We start from the raw sequence: 23,836 nt of genomic DNA, 5'->3' as shown, positions 1-23,836 counted from the left end.
AAATCTACTATTTATAACTACCTCATGATGCAAAAAATCCAGCAAGACGAATTGCGGGGTCGAAAACAGGGAAACCAGATATTATTCATCAAAAGAAACCTCACACCTATTTCTTGCAGCCTGATAAAACCTTACTCAAAAATTGGAACTATAAGCACAAAAACTAAAATTCACCTAAATGTTATCATAAAACCAAAAACGCTGTCAGAATTTTTAGGGCTCAGCACTTTTGAAGCGTTCTACAGTATTCGATTTTCTGAACCTCGGAACATATTTTTGACATAACACTACACTTGCTTCACCAATTCATTTCCATGCCTGTGAAGATCGAGTCGAACAAATATTAACTTCTTTAAAGGTTACTTAATATCTTTCAACATTTTGTGCGATATCGTCAAACTATCTTATCGTCACACTATATTGTGTACTAGCTATCGTCAAACTATCTTCTCTAAAGAATTTTATTCAATAAAAATATATAAGTATTACAGGGAACTAACAGACGTCCTTTGCGGGGAACATTGTTCTTATATGTTTCATATATATATATATGTAGGTAAGTTGTAATCTAACTAGAGCATACGACTGTTCAGGTAATTGTACAACTGGCCGAACATACGAAGTCAAAAACAGACAGTGAAAACAGCATATAAGTCTTGAGATGCAATTTAGCTATTTTAAGCTGTCAAAGAAATTGACCATTAGCACTGTGTGAAATATCAGCACTTGTAATTAAGTTGACAGTGAAAACTGCAGTCGGATTGAAGAAAAAGAGAACAGGAAATGGCAAAAATGTAGTTCCAGAAAACTCTTGTTAATACAAGCTGCGACGCAACAAATCAGATATGGAATTCTTTACCGACTAATTACAAGCAATGACTACATCGAGAGCAAATAATCACACTAACAGACTGCGGTACGGCAGTCCTCTCGTGTTGTCCTCTTAATCAACTTTTTGAATTTGGATTATTCAGGCGCAAACCTAGGACCTGTCTAAAAATGAATGGAGTTTTGCTCGGAGTAATAATTCAGAGATAAATCGACAATCTCAGTAAACTACTCGTTTCATAGAAAACGGTTGGTATGGTTTTGTTATCAAGCTGCACGAGCCTTACTTTTTCTCGCCGACTTCTTTAACCCCATCTATCACTATCTTTACACTGTTACAACTTAGCTCAAAAATTCTACTGTCACATATGTTCATCTCCGTTCAGGTTTTCACACCTCTATTCTTACGCTTTATCAGAACGATGGCATTTGATAAAGTAAATTTGAACTATATAAATCACAAAATTAAGGAAAACATTACACGAGTAACAAGCCGTTAGGCGATAATAATCAATTAGGTGACTTTCATAACATTGGTAAATAGACGCCTGGACGTACTGTATCGTCCTTGGTATTTCTTTGTATTTAAAAGATTTCACTCTGCCTGAAGAAAATTAGTATTTTTTGATGAAAATCACCAGCTGCTTTACGCATATTCTGTTGATTATGCGACACAAACAACATTGCCAATTCACAGTTCAGTTCACAATTTATAGTCCTCAAATCATTCAGCTTCCATTCGTCTTGTTCCTCTTTGCTTCTTCTTTTCTTTTCTGTCAACTCTTCTGCAGGGACAGTAGTTGCACTTATATGATGGTTTCAAGCTGTACTGCATAGCTGACAAAGTCGTTGATCATCTTAGTTGAGTCGATCTGTTTCTTCTCTGTCTCTTCTGTCTTGAATGTCACCAACCCACTACTACCATCCACCTGCCATTGTCTCTGCAAAACAAAAACAAACTTCATAACTAAAAGGAATAAACATAATCGACTAACGTTGCAAGAATTGCTCTCGAACGACTAGTGGGAGCTCTAATCAACTGCAGCCTGCCTCGGTCATGGGAGCCTGAATAGGACTAAGAAATTCACTAGGGGGCTTAAAATAACCTGATTAGAGGTTAATATATATATGCCACTATTAAGATTTAAAGTGAAAAAATGGCACCAGTTTAGGCGCATATACCATTTGACTTTTAGTATTAAATTGCCGCCAATTGAATTCAGCTGCTTGAAACTTTGAATGAGAGAGCACTTCAGATCAAGCAAAACGCAGAAAGTCAAGGGCGTAAAAGTCACTCGAAAAGTCAAAAAATGGTCAAGTAAAGATTTTGGATGAAAAAATACACGTTTACAGCAATTGTCTCTCTTCGAGAGCAATTGAAAAAGACACACGTTTACAATAATTGCTTCTCTTCGAGGGCAATTAAACAATTGCTTAAGTACGTGATTTATCGTGACATCCGAAAAGTCATGTAAAGCGTTTAAAGAACCAAAAGATTGGGTTCGAGACTAATCAGGTACGGGATCCATATTGCGTGGTGCTCACCAGCCATTATTTCACTATTTATGTTGCTATAAAAATAGTACGTGCTTAGGGGGCTTCATAGAGCACGTATCGTGTCCCCGTAAACTCCCATGAAAATCGAGAATAGACTGTTTTTATACCAAACAGCCTGTTCAGACACTCAATACTTAGACCTCCGGGCAGTACTTGTTTATCCCGTTTTTGAGGACAAAAAAGTTGAAAGCATCAGACACAAAATTGCATTAAACAGACCACAGGACTACTATAATTGCTACAAACTTCCTTTGAGAGCAATTAATCAAGCAAAACGAAGAAAAATCAAAGGCATAAAAGTCACTCGAAAAGTCAAAACACTCAAGCAAAAATTTTTCATAAAAAGACACGTTTATAATGATTTCTACAAACTTCGTTCGAGAACAACTAAAAATTGGCATAAAAACAACCTCACGATCACTATAATTGCTTCAAGCTTCGTTGTGTTTTTAGAGGCAGTTTACAACAGCTTTTTCATGTTTTAATTCTGTCAAACTTGCAAGTCTAAATGCTATCTGAGATATCGTTTTTCGTCAAAACAAAGGTGTCTAAAAGGTAGCCAAAAATTTAAGTCACAATTCTCAATTTTAAGTTTTATTACTAGGTCAAATAACGATTGAGTCAAATAAAACGAACTATTTGATACATTTAATAGGCCAAGATCTCAGATCTAAGGTATCAACACTTCAATAACTAAGAAAGAAAGATGGACTTATATGTGATTCTGCACTGATAATGGCTCTATAGTTTGATACGCAGCAGGGTTAGCCACTATACATTATACCTTTAAGGCTCCATGGTCAGTAATTCAAATGGTAACAATCTTCCGTAGAAAGAAACACACGTTCCAATTAAAACAGTGAGCAAACTAGGAAGGGGACAAACGAGGGTGCGGGCATAAAAGGGGGGTATGCGAACCAACTACATACCTGTGCGGCATATTGTTTGACTTGTGATTTGTCCTCAAAGAAGAGGATTGAAGCTGCTTCATTCAGTGACACACATTGGTACGACTTCTCCATACACTCCGCAATCTCATCTCTGCAACAAACTTACTAGATTCCATGATTAATCAAAAAATTCTTTAAAGATCGGAGTTTTCGGAAAACAAAAACAGATCGATTCTAATTATTTTGTGCCACGGTAACAAAACGTGCTGGGGCCAAGTTTCTTGAATAAAAGGAACCCAATTAGTAATTGACTGCTTCACGTGTAACCCAAGTTGCCTATTAGTTGAATGGGGTTTAAAAGTTCTACCTTCATCACTTTCACGAGACAACAAAAATTTCACAAGCGAAATTCATGCCAAAAATATAAAGAATGTCTGAACAAAATTACTATTCCATCAATTTTTTTTTAAAAAAATCGTCTGAAATTCTACCATATGTCATATGGATTCAAATTTGAATTGTTCCAACCACTAATGAGACTAAATTTGCAAACAAGCAGTTTTAAAAGCGCACGATCTAGGTACACATCAAATTTGTATAGAAAAGATAATACAGCGATACAAATCCAATTTTGTTATTTTGCAGAAGCCTAAAATCTAGTCGCATGCCCGCTATCACTACCAACGCTATTTGCAAAATATTGTCATATTCACCTGATGGTGTTGGAGAGGACTTCAATGAAGAATTTGCATCTCTCAGACGGCAGATTTGCTTTGGAGAGAAATATCTAAAACAAAAGTTTCCCAAATAATTACAGCTAAATGAATGCAGTATCACTTAAAATTTTAAAAATACCAGTTAATGTATATAGTTGCTCCCCCAAATAAGTGGACGGGAACAATTACATGCTGCAGAAAAAAGTTCTGCCACATTACAGGGATGCAAACGTTTTCTGCCCACTAAAAACTGGTTTTGGATAGATTCACCAATTCTACGGGTGCTTTATAAAAATTGTCATGAAAAGCGAGCATGATAATAGCAGCCGCACTTTTGAACACCTGGGATGAAAATAAATGAGTACATATTAATATTAATCAGATCCATCATGAAACGTCTCCTTCGGCCAGCTACTTAATTTAGAAATTTATCTCAAACTTGGTATTGATTGAGACATATAGTGCAAAGGACGTGAGCAAACAGTTTGATCAATCAGCAAATTAATTCAAGGAACATCAATCGAGGTCAACGTGCGAGAGTTCAAAAGATTTCGAACCTAAGCGCTCCAAATAAGGGTGCCTCCCAATATTCTGACCATCCGAACGAAGATCATTACGACGAAAGACGTACACTTTGCTCGAATAGATTAACTGGAATTTGGCCTTTTTCCATGATAGCTGTCAACAACGTTTCAATTAGACGTGAACTAAAAGAACGTCTCAGTTGTAAATAACTGCATAAAAGGCCTTTTTTGTATTAATTTTGAATAAGAAGACAAATTAATATTGACACTATCTATAAGATGGATCTTGACAAAATTTGGTTTCTAAACTGGATCTTAATTAAAACAGATATTCGAAACATAGCCGGCAGATTGCCGGAAAATAGCCACAATAGACGCTTGTGGCCCTCCATGAATTGAAACAACTAAAGAAATGAGACAGACAGATCGACCACCAGTCCTTTAACAGACCATTAGACTTTAGGGTTAAAATCGGACTGTCAATTTTATGACACATACGGTCTATAAGGAAAAAAAGCCCTAAGAGCTTTTTCAAAATTGATATTCAAAATCAAAAATTTAAGACTAATACTCAAAAATTACAGCGTATAAGTTTGGCACTACTTATATGCACACTATTGATCTTTAACCAGTAAATGTGCAGAAAATTTAAAGTTACATAAGTGAGCTCAGAAGTCATTTTTTGAGTGAGGTAAGACACGCAATTGACCTAAAAGCAGACAAATGAGGTCACGCACGCAAATTTTAACCGCAAAGCAGTAGAAGTCACTGAAATTGCAGAAGTCAATTCCTAGAAGTCAGGTTTAAGAATCATCGATAGACGACGAAAAAAAACATAAAAGGACAAGTCCAGAGGTACAATTCAAACAATTTTCATTGAACAAACAAAAAACTAGACCTAGAATGGACTATGAATGAATTGGAAAAACCATTTCTAAAAAAATGAAAAAAAAACAGAAAATCAATGTCAAAATGCCGCACGTGAACAAAAAACCACAAGCGAGAAATGGAAATTTGGTTCAAACAAAAAACTAGGACTAGAAAGAACCATGAATGGAATGGGAAAACTATTTAGAAAAAATCCGATCCAAAAAATCGAAAAACCAGAAAAAAATCAAATCGAAGTTGCCGCATATGAACAAAAAAACACTAGCGAGAAAGCGATTTTTTGTTAAACACCGTTTTCTCACTCTACTTTAAAATTGAAGCGAAAACATTTCACGCCACAAAACCACTCGCTTTTTCTCTCCACTTCCTGTTTCGGCGTGACCAAAATAAATACTGCAATTTGATTTCAAAAATCATGAAAATTTGTGAACAGATCTTCAAAAAGACAACGCCCCAATACAATTCAAATTCTTTGAATTGTAAAAAGCACGATGTCCCCATTAAAAGCCGCTATCGCTTCGCGGCTATTAAAAACTAAAACTAGGTTAATTGAGGCAGTTTTTATTGCTGTCAACAAAGACACGGAAGTAAAAATTTTTATCACAAATGTACGTCTTGCGGCACAATAAAAAAAACGCTGTTTGTTGATTTCTAGATTATTCTTTTTAAGAAATGGGCGCATAGTTAGTACGATAACATAACCGACTGTTGTCGGGCGAATTGCTCTCAAAGGCATACTTTGCTGGGGCGTATGAGAGCTTTGACAGGGTAATGGGATGATGAGAAGACATTGAAGTGTAGTATTGGCATTTTAGCTTATTTCAATTCCGCAATGAACAATCTTATGAACCACAACTGATTTAAATAATAACTATTTTTCAGAGAACGGCAGCAGTAGGTGGGCCAATCAATCACCAGTTCGCTCTTTTGCAAAGTCTTCAAAAGCATTGCAATATGATTTCGGAAATACAAATAAGAGTCGCTCACCTTGTTATAACTGCCCTCCATGAGGTACTGTTCAATGGATACGGGATGTCTGATGTAAATATTGTTCAAAAGATCGCCAATTGAGATCATCTCCAGTTCAGAGTGGAACTGGGCCAGTTTGTTCTGAGAGAGCAGACACAACAGATGACATCCCACTAGCTCATGCATGTACGCACTTTCTGGCAACTCACTCCTGAATTGCAACATTTATTGGTACAATTATAATAACAAACATAGCCGGCAGATTGCAAGAAAATAGCCCCCGTTAACCTCTGCGCGATTATGATCCATAATCCATAAACAGAGAAAGAGAAAAATAAACGACAGCCTGAAATTTTCGAAAGGTCAACAGTGTTCTCATTCGGTTCATAGTTTCATTAGATTTGGAAAATAAAACATAGCTGGCAGATTGTCAGGAAATAGCGCAACAGCTGCGTAGATCTGCAGTCTCAAAAAGACGGGAAAAGAAATAGACCAAAAGAGAAACTTTTTTAAAATTTGTAACTTCTACCAGCTGCCATTAAATACCCTTCAGTTAGAGTGACACACACTCATATGACGTTGACTATTTGAATTGAAGAAAAGTCAATTTCAGAGTAAGGAAGTAATTTTGAGAATCAGGTAAGTCACGTTTGACCAAAATTTAATCATGCGAATGAAAAAAATTTCACTAAGGGTGAAAAATGACGTCACGCACACAGCTCAGTTGAAGTTGCATGAACGAATGAACCGAAAGCAGATTTGAGGTAGTGATTGGGACGTCATATGCTCGCAACAAAAATCCTGTTGACGAAACGAAAAACATAGCAGGACGAGTCCTCACCAACAAGTTAAAGAATCTTCATTAACTAAACAAAAAACTAGAATGGACTATGACTGGATTGGGAAAACCATTTAGAAAAAAATTCCATCAAAAAGCTGAAAACATAAAAATCGAGCGAAAAAGCCGCATGTGATCAAAAAACAACTAGCGAGAAAGAGAATTTTTGTTCATACACCGTTTTCTCACTCTACTTAAAATTATAATGGAAGGTTCACGCCGCAAAACCACTCGCTTTTTCGCTCCACTTCCTGTTTGTCGTGACCAAAATCATTGCTTCAATTTGACTTCAAAATTCATGAAAAAGTGTGAACAGATCTTCAAAAAAAGACACTGCCCCAATACAATTCAAATTATTTGAATTGTAAAAAACCAAGAGAAGGTCGATAATAGCCTCAGCTATCGATATGCGGCTATTAAAGAATTCAGCCTCTAAACAGGGGATAAAAAGCTTAATATCATACCAGTTAGCAGTATACTCTAAGGAACTCGATAACTTAATGCACTTTGTCAAGTCTACGTCTTTGCCTGTTAAGTCTTAGTGTCGGGGCTTTATTGGTTTACCCAGCTTCTTTTGATTTCGTTTTCTGACCTTGGCCGTAAATTTAAGTAAATTTGGTGAATGAATTCTAAATTCCATTCAGTTGAAACAGCAAGTGAGGTAGGTCAGAAGTCAAACGTGAAAACTATTAGAGGAACTATTTAAAGAGTCCAAAATATTTTGCGACTGATTTAAATTAATTTTAAAATCTCGAAAAATTCTTGATTTCAAACCTCAATTTTTTTCTACACTAGGCAACTACCAGGAATCATGTGGCTGCTTTAAATTAAAACCTTCAATCAGAACTATCTTTAACATACCTACCGCATTTCACAGAATTAAAACAACATGGCTCAAGCCAGTCTGTGCACAGCAGAAACATGCGTCTCAAGATTTGCGGGCGAGAGATTAGATTCATTTTTACTATGCATAACGGACGTTGTTTTGGAGCTCTGCTGAATAAGCTTTTCTTTTTTGTAGTAAACTACGCTGATAAATCTAGAAAAATATAAAATAGCATTCGTCAAAATGAAAATTAATCTATATTGATGTAACAATAATGTAAAACAAACTAGCATAGAAAATCATTTCAAAAAGACGAAGTAGATAAAAACGGACAACTTCATTATAAAAGCAAATGCGATCTTTACGCAGAGAACTAGCAGAAAATTAACTATGAAATTTAAAAATTGCTACTAACAACAAATGCCAGCGAAACTATAAAGTTCATTAATTTTCTCGTAATCGAAAGGTTTTTTTTTGTAATCGAATACAGTCGATATGTGCAGATTACGTTCGAGTCATTGGAATTATTTGTAGATAGAAAACACGGCAACCAATTATCTGATCAAGACATTCCAAAAAAATGCGGAAAAAGCAGAAATGAGCACCGATTTATTGCCTACTCAGTGTAAATTCCACTTTTTTGTAAACTAGCAACTCCAAATAACCTACCCTTCCACTTACGAGATTATCCCATTTCAAAATCTCAATTCGAACGAACATTCAAAATATGGACTGTGTTTCCGTTATTGCAAAATAAAAATACAGCAAATTTAATCATCAAATTCACAAACTTTATTCTAATTTCTGCATGGGCGTTATCTAAATGAGCACTCAAAATCACGCGCCAACAATAAGGCCTATACATTTAGAAAAGAAAGACGCACAGGAAACTTCGAAAGCGCTATCAGACATTATCATAAAATGCCAATATATTCAAATCAACAATCAACAAATCAATCATGTTACCCGAGACTCGAATCAAAAAATCCACAAACTTCTTTAGCTGAAGAACGAAAGAGAAACGACGACTACAACGCAAAACCACCAACCATTGTACAAAATTCTCTCAAACAACAGCCAATGAAATTGGACAGAGCGCAAAAACTAAGCGCACCTACGGATATGGGGATTCAAGCATGTGCTTTACAAATCAAATAAGATCCTAACGGACAACAAATCTTCTGAAAGTGAGTTTCAAAAGGATGTGCGCGCGCACTGCTCTTATAATTTGATTTTTGGTGACATTTGAACACTAAAACACAGACTCAAAAGAAATTTCTCTTCATTATTTGCGGGGATGTTACACTTTGCTGCTCTCAAAAAAACTTTAATTAGAGTGACACACACTCAGTCAACCTTATCTCCTGGAATTAAATAAAGAAAAGCAGTTTTGATAAGTGTGGAAAGTCATTTTTGAGTGAGTTTAGTCACATGTGACCAAAAACTTAATCACGCAAACAAACGCGTTCCAATAAGAGTGAAAAATGACGTCAAGCACCCAAATTGCATGAAGGAGGAAAAAGAAGAGAAAGTGATCGAGATCTTATATGGTCGCAACAAAAAACTTGAAATAAAAAACATAGCCAGAAGAATTCCGGAAGCGACTCGAAGCATCGGACCACCCCAAAGAGCAAGAACCGCAAAGAAGCTGAAACCATTATTTTCTTGCTTGAAAAATCTTCTTCGCCTCAACAAAGTAAAAAAATGATATAAAATTTATCACATTGTAACGAGAGAAGTTTCATCATTGACATTATTGAGTAGCAAGCAAGAACAAAAACAGTTACGCCAATCAAACGCCATATATAGTCCTAAGTTTAAGTTAAACAAAAATTAAGTTGCTGCTTTCAAAATCAACAACTAATAACTCATTGCAAGAAAAACATCTAAGAGCTTAACCAAAACAGAAAATCAGGGGAAAATCAATGAAATTTCATTCCTAAGTTGAACAATCCCAAGTTGAACAATTATCATAAAATGCCAATATATTCAAATCAACAATCAACAAATCAATCATGTTACCCGAGACTCGAATCAAAAAATCCACAAACTTCTTTAGCTGAAGAACGAAAGAGAAACGACGACTACAACGCAAAACCACCAACCATTGTACAAAATTCTCTCAAACAACAGCCAATGAAATTGGACAGAGCGCAAAAACTAAGCGCACCTACGGATATGGGGATTCAAGCATGTGCTTTACAAATCAAATAAGATCCTAACGGACAACAAATCTTCTGAAAGTGAGTTTCAAAAGGATGTGCGCGCGCACTGCTCTTATAATTTGATTTTTGGTGACATTTGAACACTAAAACACAGACTCAAAAGAAATTTCTCTTCATTATTTGCGGGGATGTTACACTTTGCTGCTCTCAAAAAAACTTTAATTAGAGTGACACACACTCAGTCAACCTTATCTCCTGGAATTAAATAAAGAAAAGCAGTTTTGATAAGTGTGGAAAGTCATTTTTGAGTGAGTTTAGTCACATGTGACCAAAAACTTAATCACGCAAACAAACGCGTTCCAATAAGAGTGAAAAATGACGTCAAGCACCCAAATTGCATGAAGGAGGAAAAAGAAGAGAAAGTGATCGAGATCTTATATGGTCGCAACAAAAAACTTGAAATAAAAAACATAGCCAGAAGAATTCCGGAAGCGACTCGAAGCATCGGACCACCCCAAAGAGCAAGAACCGCAAAGAAGCTGAAACCATTATTTTCTTGCTTGAAAAATCTTCTTCGCCTCAACAAAGTAAAAAAATGATATAAAATTTATCACATTGTAACGAGAGAAGTTTCATCATTGACATTATTGAGTAGCAAGCAAGAACAAAAACAGTTACGCCAATCAAACGCCATAAAATATCAAAAACAGGACAAAATCTTCAGACAAGAACTTAAACCAGGCAATCGCAAAACTTCATACTACTAGAAACATCTATGGTAACGTCGAAAAACAGCTAACATTTTTAGAATGGACAAAACTATTGAATTCAAAAACTGGTTGAGCTAATACTTGTCACGAAAAAAACAAGTCTTGAACGCTTCGGAAATCTGCAATTAAAGCAGCGAACTATAAGATACGGATAGCTTGTAGAAGACATCTATGCTAGAATAAAATCAATCTCCTCTGAAAAAAACTTAGAAAAGGAAGGAAAGATTTAAACTGAAAAGCATGAAATATTACAAAAACCTAGAGCAAGAAACTTCAGCAAAAAAAATTCAGTCATAAAGATCAGTAAAATTGCCGTTTGAACAGATTTTTGCTGAGCGAGAGAATTTTTTTGCCTTCCTATGAATGAAAAAATTTTGAAAAATTTTTTGCCAATGGTGCATATAGCTAACCGTTTTTGTCGCTTTCGCTCATTTTGTTTGCGTATTTTAGGTTGATACAAAATATTTTTTGGTCTAGCTAGCAGTAAGATCTAGGCATCTGCAATTGGTAATACGGAGCCCGGCTCATAGTTCTTATTTTTTTGAATTAATTTTGGCTTTTTTCAATATTTTCTCTATTTTTTTTGGATCTTTGAACAGAATTTTTTCAGTGTTTTGTGTTTATCAGTTTAGTGCGCAGTTTTTTGACAAGAATATGGCCAATTGACTGTATTGAACATCTCAGTTTAAATATGGAAGTGTAATTGTTTTTCTACTTGCTTACTTTTTTGTTTCACTATAGTTTTCAAAATTATCAAGATGCATTCCTATTTTTTTTAAATGGGTCCATTACATTTTAGTAGTAAAGCAGTTCGGAGAAATCTTTGGAATTACAATTGATACATATATATATATATATATATATATATATATATATATCAATTGTAATTCCAAAGATTTCTCCGATTTGCTTTACTACTAAAATGTAATGGACCCATTTAAAAAAAATAGGAATGCATCTTGATAATTTTGAAAACTATAGTGAAACAAAAAAGTAAGCAAGTAGAAAAACAATTACACTTCCATATTTAAACTGAGATGTTCAATACAGTCATTTGGTCAGAGAAAATATTGAAAAAAGCCAAAATTAATTAAAAAAAAAGAACTATGAGCCGGGCTCCGTATTACCAATTGCAGATGCCTAGATCTTACTGCTAGCTCGACCAAAAAATATTTTGTATCAACCTAAAATACGCAAACAAAATGAGCGAAAGCGACAAAAACGGTTAGCTATATGCACCATTGGCAAAAAATTTTTCGAAAATTTTTCATTCATAGCAAGGCAAAAAAATTCTCTCGCTCAGCAAAAATCTGTTCAAAAGGCAATTTTACTCATTTTCGCTGCCTGAACATAGTGTTTCCAACAAAAACATCGAAAAACCATTACTCCTCTTCGAGCCGTAAAAACCAAAAGAAGGCCGATAAAAATCCCAGCTACTGCTTGGAGGCTTTTGAAAAAACAAGCTCAAAAGAACAAATTGAAAACAGTGAAGAATTCAACTGCACTAAAAATTTTCCGTAACCTCGAAACAACAGTTACAACTCTAATCCAAAAAAGTAAAAAAAAAATATTGGATTACTAAAAACCTAACTAACAAACACTTTGGGGAAAATGATATATAGTCCTAAGTTTAAGTTAAACAAAAATTAAGTTGCTGCTTTCAAAATCAACAACTAATAACTCATTGCAAGAAAAACATCTAAGAGCTTAACCAAAACAGAAAATCAGGGAAAAATCAATGAAATTTCATTCCTAAGTTGAACAATCACAAAATCACGCTTAAACCAAGCAACTAAAACAATAATGCAAAGAAACCAAGGCAGATATCTCGTGGACCAAATCAAGCAGCATAAAATTTGCGCTGAAAATTGGATTGCTTTTGCTGATAAGATCAGCTACAAATCTGAGCTGAGAACTCAAAATCGAGTGATCCTGTCAATCCAAACAGAAAAATAAGTCGAGTAAATCTAGCAAAATATCGACAATCATGTAGATTTTTCCTATTAGTCGCCAAAAAGGAGCTACATTATAGGTAAGATAAAACTTTGCCAAAGCAAGAGAGACCAGTCAAAGGCAAACAGTAAAATCAAAAGAGTAATTAGGGCAAAACAAGAAAAAAAATTACTCAAATGCAATTTTCCATTGAACTTCAACAATTAAGAAACATAGCCGGCAGATTGCCGGAATAGCTGCGAAAGAATAGACCTACGTGCCATATAATAGAGATAGAAACAGATACAGATCTAAATTGAAAAAAAAATCGACGCCGCTCAAAAAACTAGGTAAAAAAAATTAGCGATAAATTAATAAAGCTTGCTAAAATTCATTCCGCAGAAGCCTCTTATTAGGGACCTTTACTGCACATATGAGTTCCTTTGACCTTAAACAAATTCAAATTAAACTTAAGTTTTAAAGTGCAAAAGTCATTTTATTGAGTGAGGTAAGTCATTTGTGATCAAAATCTAATCACGCAAAAAACTTTTGCTAAAGAGAGTGAGAAATGACGTCACGCGCGCAAACGCCGTTAGTGAGAGGAAGAAGTCATTCAGAAAGAAGTCATTCAGACTTTCAGCTTCGCTGTGTGAACAAATGTAAAACGAAAAAAGAGCGTCAGACGACGAAACAAAAAAAAACCAAGAGCACCGCAATATAGCTACGCTCAGCTTACAGCTTCGCAGCTATAATTAAAAGAATATATTAAGATACGAAGAATTCCAAAACTATACTTAATTCAGCTTCTAAACTGAAAGCTAATAAGATGATACAAATGTCAGCTAGCAAACACTCTAATGAACTTAGATAACCTATTTCTCAATGAACTAATGACCGGGCTTTATCAGCTCATCCCGTCTTTTGATATTGAACTTTTGACTTCGACTGTTTCACCACACTGCGTAATTAAATGCGTGTAAGAATTTGAAAACCATTCAGTTGAAACAGTGATTGAAGTTAAGTCAGAAGTCAAAAGGCAGAAAATCGTGACTTATGTAAAACCAAATGTGGACCAAAAGGTAGAGCGAATTAAAAAAAGGAGAACGCCTAACTAGTAGCCGTTGAGAGGCTGACGGCGGTTATTTATACAATTTGCCGTTTTAAAAATCCCGTTTAAGTCAATACTGTTCCGAGCCGAAAAAAACAAAAAGAAAGCCTATAATAGCTCAAAAAGATAAGCCAATAAGAGCCAATGGGGATCAAACTCAAAGAACAGCCCTTAACCCTTCCATTGAAGTTAAAAAAACTATAAAAACAACAAATGCAGTTAAAAATGAGGATAGGGAAAAGAAATGAACAAAAAATCAACATCTTGCAAAAACTCGAAATTCTCTATAAATTGTTTTGGTTCAGTAGTTGCTGATACCAACTTCTAAGCATGTTTCTGCTCAGTTACTGACCATTCAAACAACCTAAACGACAATTTAAAGAAGCAAACAGCAAGAAACCTGAAAAAAAATGAAACTTTTTTATTTCAGTAAAAACGGGCCTTGATAACACTCAAATGTCTCCTCCAGAAACAACACGTATAAAATTGTTCTAAACGCAAAATCATACACAAAAAATCATTCTTGAAAGCACAAAAAATGAAGAAATAGGCAGAAAACATAAAATGGGCCAAAATCTGACGTAATATAACCAATTTTCTTGATTAAAAGCTACTGAAAACTGATCTTAAATAGCTGAATAGGTAGGAGGTCATCAGAACACTTAGAAATGCAAACTTAAACAGAAAACTCCAAACATAGCCGGCAGACGCCCGGAAAATAGCCGCCGTTGACGCGCTTGGTGCACATCAGGATTTAAAGAAGAAAACGAGATAAATTGAACAAATTTTTTCTTCTTCAGTGTCAAAAAGTGTTCTAATTCGGATGTCAAAAAGTGTTCTAATTCGGATGTCAAAAAGTGTTCTAATTCGGCATGCAGTTTCGGTTGGATTCTAAAACTGTACTTAATTCAACTTCTAAAATGAAAGCTAATCAGCTTAAAACAATTGTAAGCTAGCAAACACTCTGATGAACTTAGATAACCTAATTCTCAATGAATTAATAACCGGGCTAAACCGGTTCATCCCGTCTTTTGACTTTGATACTATTCACCACATTGCATAATTGAATGCGTAAAAGAATTTAAAATCCATTCAGTTGAAACAGTGATTGAAGTAAGTCAGAAGTCAAAAGTCAGAAAATCGTGACTTATGTAAAACGAAAAACGTGACCAAAATGTAGAGCGAATTAAAAAAGGAGAGCGGCTAAATAGTAGCCGTTGAGAGGCTGACGGCGGTTATTTATAAAATTTGCTGTTTCAAAAAATCCCGTTTAAGTCAATACTGTTCCGCCGAAAGAAAAAACAAAAACAAAGCCAATAATAGCTCAAAAAGATAAGCCAATCAGAGCCGATGGGGATCAAACTCAAAGAACAGCCCTTAACCCTTCCATTGAAGGTAAAAAACTATAAAAACAACAAATGCATTTAAAAATGAGGATAGGGAAAAGAAATGAACAAAAAATCAACATCTGGCAACAATTCAAAATTCTCTTCAAATTGTTTTGGTCCAGTAGTTGCCCTGAAACCAACTTCTAAGTATGTTTCTGCTCAATTACTGACCATTCAAACAACCTAAACAACAATTTAAAGAAGCAAACAGCAAGCTACCTGAAAAAAAATGAAACTGTTTCTTATTTCAGTAAAAACGGGCCTTGATAACACTCAAATGTCTCCTCCAGAAACAACACGTATAAAAGTGTTCTAAACGCAAGATCATACACAAAAAATCATTCTTGAAAGCACAAAAATGAAGAAATAGGCAGAAAACATAAACATGGGCCAAAATCTGACGTAATATAACCAATTTTCTTGATTAAAAGCAACTGAAAACTGATACTAAATAGCTGAATAGGTAGAAGGTCATCAGAACACTTAGAAATGCAAACTTAAACTGAAAACTGCAAACATAGCCGGCAGACGGCCGGAAAATAGCCACCGTTGACGCGCTTGGTGCACATCAGGATTTAATGAAAAAGAAAACGAGATAAATTTAACAAATTTTTTCTTCTTCAGTGTCAAAAAGTGTTCTAATTGGGATGTCAAAAAGTGTTCTAAGTCGGCATGCAGTTTCGGTTGGATTCTAAAACTGTAATTAATTGAACTTCTAACATGAAATCTAATAAGCTTAAAACAATTGTCAGCTAGCAAACACTCTGATGAACTTATATAACCTAATTCTCAATGAAATAATGACCGGGCTATACCAGTTCATCCAGTCTTTTGTTTTTGACCTTTAGACTTTGACACTATTCACCACATTGCGTAATTGAATGCGTGAAAGGATTTAAAATCCATTCAGTTGAAACAGTGATTGAAGAAAGTCAGAAGTCAAAAGTCAGAAAATCGTGACTTATGTAAAACGAAAAACAAAATGTAGAGCGAATTAATAAAGGAGAGCGGCTAAATAGTAGCCGTTGAGAGGCTGACGGCGGTTATTTATAAAATTTGCCGTTTTAAAAATCCCGTTTAAGTCAATACTAATCCGCCGAAAGAAAAAACAAAAACAAAGCCAAAAATAGCTCAAAAATATAAGCCAATAAGAGCCGATGGGAATCAAACTCAAAGAACAGCCGTTAACCCTTCCATTGAACGTAAAAAAACTTTAAAGACAACAAATGCAGTTAAAAATGAGGATAGGAAAAGAAATGAACAATAAAAATAAGAGCGAAAAAATTTAACGCCACGAAACCACTCGCTTTTTGCTCCACTTCCTGTTTGGACATGACCAAAATCACTACTCCAATTTGACTTCAAAAATCATGGAAATGTGCGACCAGATCTTACAAAAAATATAGCCTGAAGAATTCCGAAAACGACTCGAAGTGAAAATTTATTTAAACGCCATCCAACAACTCATCAGACAAAACGTGCCTCCACTAATATATGATCATCTTGAAACAAAACCATGAAACAAAAAGTAAAAACAATAAAATCAAATCTGTTTATATGTGATGAAAAATCTGATCAAATTTTGCTATAAATTGAGATCCCGAAATAACTAACCCTGCCAAAAATACTTCATCAAAAATACTATTACTTACTAAAACCACTTGTGATTTTTTTAAAAAACACTTGAGGCCAAATTATGAAAAAACGCTTTTCAAAACAACTTGAAAAAACTGAAAAAAAGTCTAAAAATTTTTAATATTACAAAAGCATAAAAATCCAAAGAAAAATTCCCTTCAGCCAATAGGGTATCCAGATGTTCGCAAAACAATATGCAAGTCATAATAGGCTAAGAAACTTGTCTAAAAACAGAAAAAAACTGCAAAAATTAAGAAAAATAGTTTCGATTTTCGCAATTTTTTGTCATATTTTTCTTAAAAAATGATTCATATCCACAAAACTGGACCCAATTGTTATTTAAAACTTGCTCAAGTAGAAGGGATCGTTTCAATACCCATTTGAGCCATTAAAACAAATCAATCGTTGAAAATTCGCAAAAATTAGCTCAAAAATCAGCAAAATACATGAAAAACCTCCGAATTAGTTAAAATTCATACGAATTTCCAGAAACCTTCAAGCCACTACCACAACCAGCCTAAAATCAAAACAAAATCATAACTGCACGTGAACAAAAAATTTTGCTCGCTTACAGAATTTTTTTTTCACACCTCAATTTCTCGCTCTCTAGAAAACAGTTATGAACAAAAAACCACTCTCCTTCATAAAATTGATTTTAAAAAAGGACTTCTCCAATACTCCTCTTCGAGTCGTAAAAAGACAGCGCACCAATACAATTCAAATTCTTTGAATTGTAAAAAAGAGCGCCTAAATAATAGCCGTTTGAGAGGCTGACGGCAGCTATTAAAGCGTCTAAACCGTCAAAATTGCATCTAAATGTCTGCGTTGCTCCAGATGGTCAAAGATGCTCCAAAACGTGCGATTTCTGCTTAATATATTTCTCAACTACATTAAGCAGAAATTGCCGTACGTGTCGTAAAGACCAGCAGGAATAACAGTTGTTACAAACGTCGTTGAAGACCTACACATAATTCGCAACTGCTAAGGAGTGCTTTAGATTCTTTAATACAAGATGCAGTCATTGTATTCGAGTGCAACTTTAATTACCTAAAGTCGAAGTAGTAGGTCTTGAGCTGTACAAAGTACTTCTCGAAAGCTTCCACGTCCTCTGTTTCAATGCTCAACTGACAACAAATTTCCAGGAAATCACCTAAAAGCGCCATTTTTACAAACCACTTTCAAACATTGCTGGCGTAAACAGAAGCGATCACAAGCCACCTGTTTCGCCACCTAGTATTTTTATGGCCCCCCAATTAAAAATTGTGTTATATTGCACGTTCCTATGTGAAAAATAGCACAAGCGCCTGGGAGCGTAAAATTTATATGTCCACTAAGCTGGGATTCGACTTTGGTAATAATGGCCAACTCAGGCAAATGGGCAATTGTTACCCGGTTATGAATTGGCATGTAATGGCTAATAGGTCAAATCTAAGGACGGCAGTAATAACCGAATATATCAAACTTTGACGTCCATTTACCTCTAAAATTCTAACATCTTGTATACCAAGACATTTGCAAATGTTATTAATAAATTTCTGAGAGACCAGTACTTAAAAAATTATATTGTAAAATTATAATGATAATTTATATTAGTTACTTCGAGTCATGACAAAATGAACCTACTACTAAAACACCAGATCGAAAACCCATTTTTTTACGTCGACTACGAGAAATGTTCAATTCGATGTCTCGCCTTCATATCAAACCACAAAATTGCATATCCTCAGAAGAAAAAGGTCAATTTATGTGACGACTAAAGTGTGTACATTGCCCTTCATCTGTCAATTCACTTAGTGAAATTCAGTTTTCGCTTATCATTTCCGTTAGTTTCGAAATTTCTCAAAATGGGGAGTTTATATTCGATAGATGACATGCGTTCAAAACTTTGAACACAATGTTTGCCTAATTTGAAATCTGTTCAAAATTATGAACCAATGCTAATGTTTTTTTTTCCTGAAGTTTGCCTAAATATTGTTTTATAGTTTATAGATATTGTTCCAGCATTGGGATCTATCTATCCTATAATCTTTGTGGTATGTACGACTACCCGGCGCCCGTGTTATGTTTGCAACTGGGGGGTCACAGACGGGGGTTGCAGAATAGATCCCGCCCGAGTAGAGTAGAATACGACCCTATGATTTGCACAATTTACAATTATATTTAGCTAATTCAATGGGTAAAACACTGAGGCAAATAATTAGTGATGTACTTACGTGCAATGATCAGTTCAGCTTTCGTTGCTGCCTCGTTTGGGAAGAAGTTCAAACTCAGAAGAGCAATCTGAAACAAGAGGAAGGTGAAAAAGTTAGGACAAAAAAAGGGATAGCTAAGGTTTTGTGTTGGATATCGAGCTTACAGACAATCTGTAATAATTTAATCTCCAACATCAAGAGTGATTAATCTCCTTTCTAAATGTACGTTTGGCAACATTTATCATTCTTAAGACTTTATATCTAAGTAAGATACTTGCTCAAATTAGAATGATGAACAGGTCTCAATCTCTTCATATGGAAGTATGAACGAACCCTAACCTAAAGACTTCAATTGATTCCTAATGGTTTTAATTAAAATTCTTTGTTAAAAAACACGCATTTTTAACTTTTCCATTTTGCTCTTTTTTACTACTTGCAACCGTGTCTCAATAAGGACTAACAAATAAGGACTGGTTGTCACTCCTATTTTTTAGTGATGTACAAATTAATTTGTTTAATTTAGGTTTTATTTGACGCTATTTTGACTTCGTTATAAAGTAATCTTTTTTCCAGAAAGACATTGAGCTTTGAAGGTAAATATTTGTCGTTATTTGATTTTTTTGTTTGTCTTGTCTCGTAGTCTTAATAATGGCAAGTCTCATCGGCCCACTTATGGGGCATTATTTATTTTACTAAATAATTTTTAGTTAGAAGCATTATATTCATATAGCATTATTTTAGCATTATATTTTTGAAAGTGTTCTTTCTCATACTCATTTGGTATGAAATCAGCCATGTGGAGGAGCGGGAACGGAACATCATTTGCGAGCGCACATTTCCGAGCCTCCTGGTTGCCATCTCAATTTTGATAAACGAATAAATTGAAATTGAACATGAAATTAACCACCTAATCAACAAGTAATACGATTACTCGAAAAATAAAACGTCTACATTTATGACATCTGCTGCTTTTCAGATTGTACGATTTCCATAAAAAACTCAGTACTTTTTAAAAGATCATCTGTTAGGAAAAAAGGAGTTCAAATGAAATCTTGGAAAATTATAACTATTTGAGCAAAGAACTGCTCATAGGTTGCTAGTATTGTCATTTTCATCAAATGCTTGTATGTTTGAATATCAAACGAAACAGAAAAAGAAACAGACGACTAACGTCCAGTCTTTTGTTTTTGACCTTTAGACTTTGACACTATTCACCACATTGCGTAATTGAATGCGTGAAAGGATTTAAAATCCATTCAGTTGAAACAGTGATTGAAAAAAGTCAGAAGTCAAAAGTCAGAAAATCGTGACTTATGTAAAACGAAAAACGTGACCAAAATGTAGAGCGAATTAATAAAGGAGAGCGGCTAAATAGTAGCCGTTGAGAGGCTGACGGCGGTTATTTATAAAATTTGCCGTTTTAAAAAATCCCGTTTAAGTCAATACTAATCCGCCGAAAGAAAAAACAAAAACAAAGCCAAAAATAGCTAAAAAATATAAGCCAATAAGAGCCGATGGGAATCAAACTCAAAGAACAGCCGTTAACCCTTCCATTGAACGTAAAAAAACTTTAAAGACAACAAATGCAGTTAAAAATGAGGATAGGAAAAGAAATGAACAATAAAAATAAGAGCGAAAAAATTTAACGCCACGAAACCACTCGCTTTTTGCTCCACTTCCTGTTTGGACATGACCAAAATCACTACTCCAATTTGACTTCAAAAATCATGGAAATGTGCGACCAGATCTTACAAAAAATATAGCCTGAAGAATTCCGAAAACGACTCGAAGTGAAAATTTATTTAAACGCCATCCAACAACTCATCAGACAAAACGTGCCTCCACTAATATATGATCATCTTGAAACAAAACCATGAAACAAAAAGTAAAAACAATGAAATCAAATCTGTTTATATGTGATGAAAAATCTGATCAAATTTTGCTATAAATTGAGATCCCGAAATAACTAACCCTGCCAAAAATACTTCATCAAAAATACTATTACTTACTAAAACCACTTGTGATTTTTTTAAAAAACACTTGAGGCCAAATTATGAAAAAACGCTTTTCAAAACAACTTGAAAAAACTGGAAAAAAAGTCTAAAAATTTTTAATATTACAAAAGCATAAAAATCCAAAGAAAAATTCCCTTCAGCCAATAGGGTATCCAGATGTTCGCAAAACAATATGCAAGTCATAATAGGCTAAGAAACTTGTCTAAAAACAGAAAAAAACTGCAAAAATTAAGAAAAATAGTTTCGATTTTCGCAATTTTTTGTCATATTTTTCTTAAAAAATGATTCATATCCACAAAACTGGACCCAATTGTTATTTAAAACTTGCTCAAGTAGAAGGGATCGTTTCAATACCCATTTGAGCCATTAAAACAAATCAATCGTTGAAAATTCGCAAAAATTAGCTCAAAAATCAGCAAAATACATGAAAAACCTCCGAATTAGTTAAAATTCATACGAATTTCCAGAAACCTTCAAGCCACTACCACAACCAGCCTAAAATCAAAACAAAATCATAACTGCACGTGAACAAAAAATTTTGCTCGCTTACAGAATTTTTTTTTCACACCTCAATTTCTCGCTCTCTAGAAAACAGTTATGAACAAAAAACCACTCTCCTTCATAAAATTGATTTTAAAAAAGGACTTCTCCAATACTCCTCTTCGAGTCGTAAAAAGACAGCGCACCAATACAATTCAAATTCTTTGAATTGTAAAAAAGAGCGCCTAAATAATAGCCGTTTGAGAGGCTGACGGCAGCTATTAAAGCGTCTAAACCGTCAAAATTGCATCTAAATGTCTGCGTTGCTCCAGATGGTCAAAGATGCTCCAAAACGTGCGATTTCTGCTTAATATATTTCTCAACTACATTAAGCAGAAATTGCCGTACGTGTCGTAAAGACCAGCAGGAATAACAGTTGTTACAAACGTCGTTGAAGACCTACACATAATTCGCAACTGCTAAGGAGTGCTTTAGATTCTTTAATACAAGATGCAGTCATTGTATTCGAGTGCAACTTTAATTACCTAAAGTCGAAGTAGTAGGTCTTGAGCTGTACAAAGTACTTCTCGAAAGCTTCCACGTCCTCTGTTTCAATGCTCAACTGACAACAAATTTCCAGGAAATCACCTAAAAGCGCCATTTTTACAAACCACTTTCAAACATTGCTGGCGTAAACAGAAGCGATCACAAGCCACCTGTTTCGCCACCTAGTATTTTTATGGCCCCCCAATTAAAAATTGTGTTATATTGCACGTTCCTATGTGAAAAATAGCACAGGCGCCTGGGGGCGTAAAATTTATATGTCCACTAAGCTGGGATTCGACTTTGGTAATAATGGCCAACTCAGGCAAATGGGCAATTGTTACCCGGTTATGAATTGGCATGTAATGGCTAATAGGTCAAATCTAAGGACGGCAGTAATAACCGAATATATCAAACTTTGACGTCCATTTACCTCTAAAATTCTAACATCTTGTATACCAAGACATTTGCAAATGTTATTAATAAATTTCTGAGAGACCAGTACTTAAAAAATTATATTGTAAAATTATAATGATAATTTATATTAGTTACTTCGAGTCATGACAAAATGAACCTACTACTAAAACACCAGATCGAAAACCCATTTTTTTACGTCGACTACGAGAAATGTTCAATTCGATGTCTCGCCTTCATATCAAACCACAAAATTGCATATCCTCAGAAGAAAAAGGTCAATTTATGTGACGACTAAAGTGTGTACATTGCCCTTCATCTGTCAATTCACTTAGTGAAATTCAGTTTTCGCTTATCATTTCCGTTAGTTTCGAAATTTCTCAAAATGGGGAGTTTATATTCGATAGATGACATGCGTTCAAAACTTTGAACACAATGTTTGCCTAATTTGAAATCTGTTCAAAATTATGAACCAATGCTAATGTTTTTTTTCCTGAAGTTTGCCTAAATATTGTTTTATAGTTTATAGATATTGTTCCAGCATTGGGATCTATCTATCCTATAATCTTTGTGGTATGTACGACTACCCGGCGCCCGTGTTATGTTTGCAACTGGGGGGTCACAGACGGGGGTTGCAGAATAGATCCCGCCCGAGTAGAGTAGAATACGACCCTATGATTTGCACAATTTACAATTATATTTAGCTAATTCAATGGGTAAAACACTGAGGCAAATAATTAGTGATGTACTTACGTGCAATGATCAGTTCAGCTTTCGTTGCTGCCTCGTTTGGGAAGAAGTTCAAACTCAGAAGAGCAATCTGAAACAAGAGGAAGGTGAAAAAGTTAGGACAAAAAAAGGGATAGCTAAGGTTTTGTGTTGGATATCGAGCTTACAGACAATCTGTAATAATTTAATCTCCAACATCAAGAGTGATTAATCTCCTTTCTAAATGTACGTTTGGCAACATTTATCATTCTTAAGACTTTATATCTAAGTAAGATACTTGCTCAAATTAGAATGATGAACAGGTCTCAATCTCTTCATATGGAAGTATGAACGAACCCTAACCTAAAGACTTCAATTGATACCTAATGGTTTTAATTAAAATTCTTTGTTAAAAAACACGCATTTTTAACTTTTCCATTTTGCTCTTTT

General features: G+C 34.7%; 1 protein-coding gene across 1 annotated transcript; it reads right to left on the bottom strand.

Moving 5' to 3' along the window:
* Positions 1-1,253: 1,253 nt before the first annotated feature.
* On the bottom strand, positions 1,254-22,382 carry LOC142336682 (26S proteasome non-ATPase regulatory subunit 8-like). The gene is made up of 8 exons (XM_075385592.1): positions 22,267-22,382; positions 21,727-21,736; positions 19,248-19,314; positions 18,082-18,184; positions 6,391-6,583; positions 3,989-4,062; positions 3,315-3,426; positions 1,254-1,769 (listed from the first exon to the last, which is right to left on the bottom strand). The coding sequence occupies exons 1-8, from the start codon at positions 22,380-22,382 to the stop codon at positions 1,635-1,637; spliced, it is 810 nt and encodes a 269-aa protein (XP_075241707.1). The 3' UTR covers positions 1,254-1,634.
* Between the last annotated feature and the right edge of the window lie 1,454 nt (positions 22,383-23,836).

This window comes from Convolutriloba macropyga, chromosome 3 (assembly GCF_964194025.1).
Source record: "Convolutriloba macropyga chromosome 3, txConMacr16.3, whole genome shotgun sequence".
In the NCBI taxonomy this organism is placed as follows: domain Eukaryota; kingdom Metazoa; phylum Xenacoelomorpha; order Acoela; family Convolutidae; genus Convolutriloba; species Convolutriloba macropyga.
This window is presented reverse-complemented; position numbering and strand designations above follow the sequence as displayed.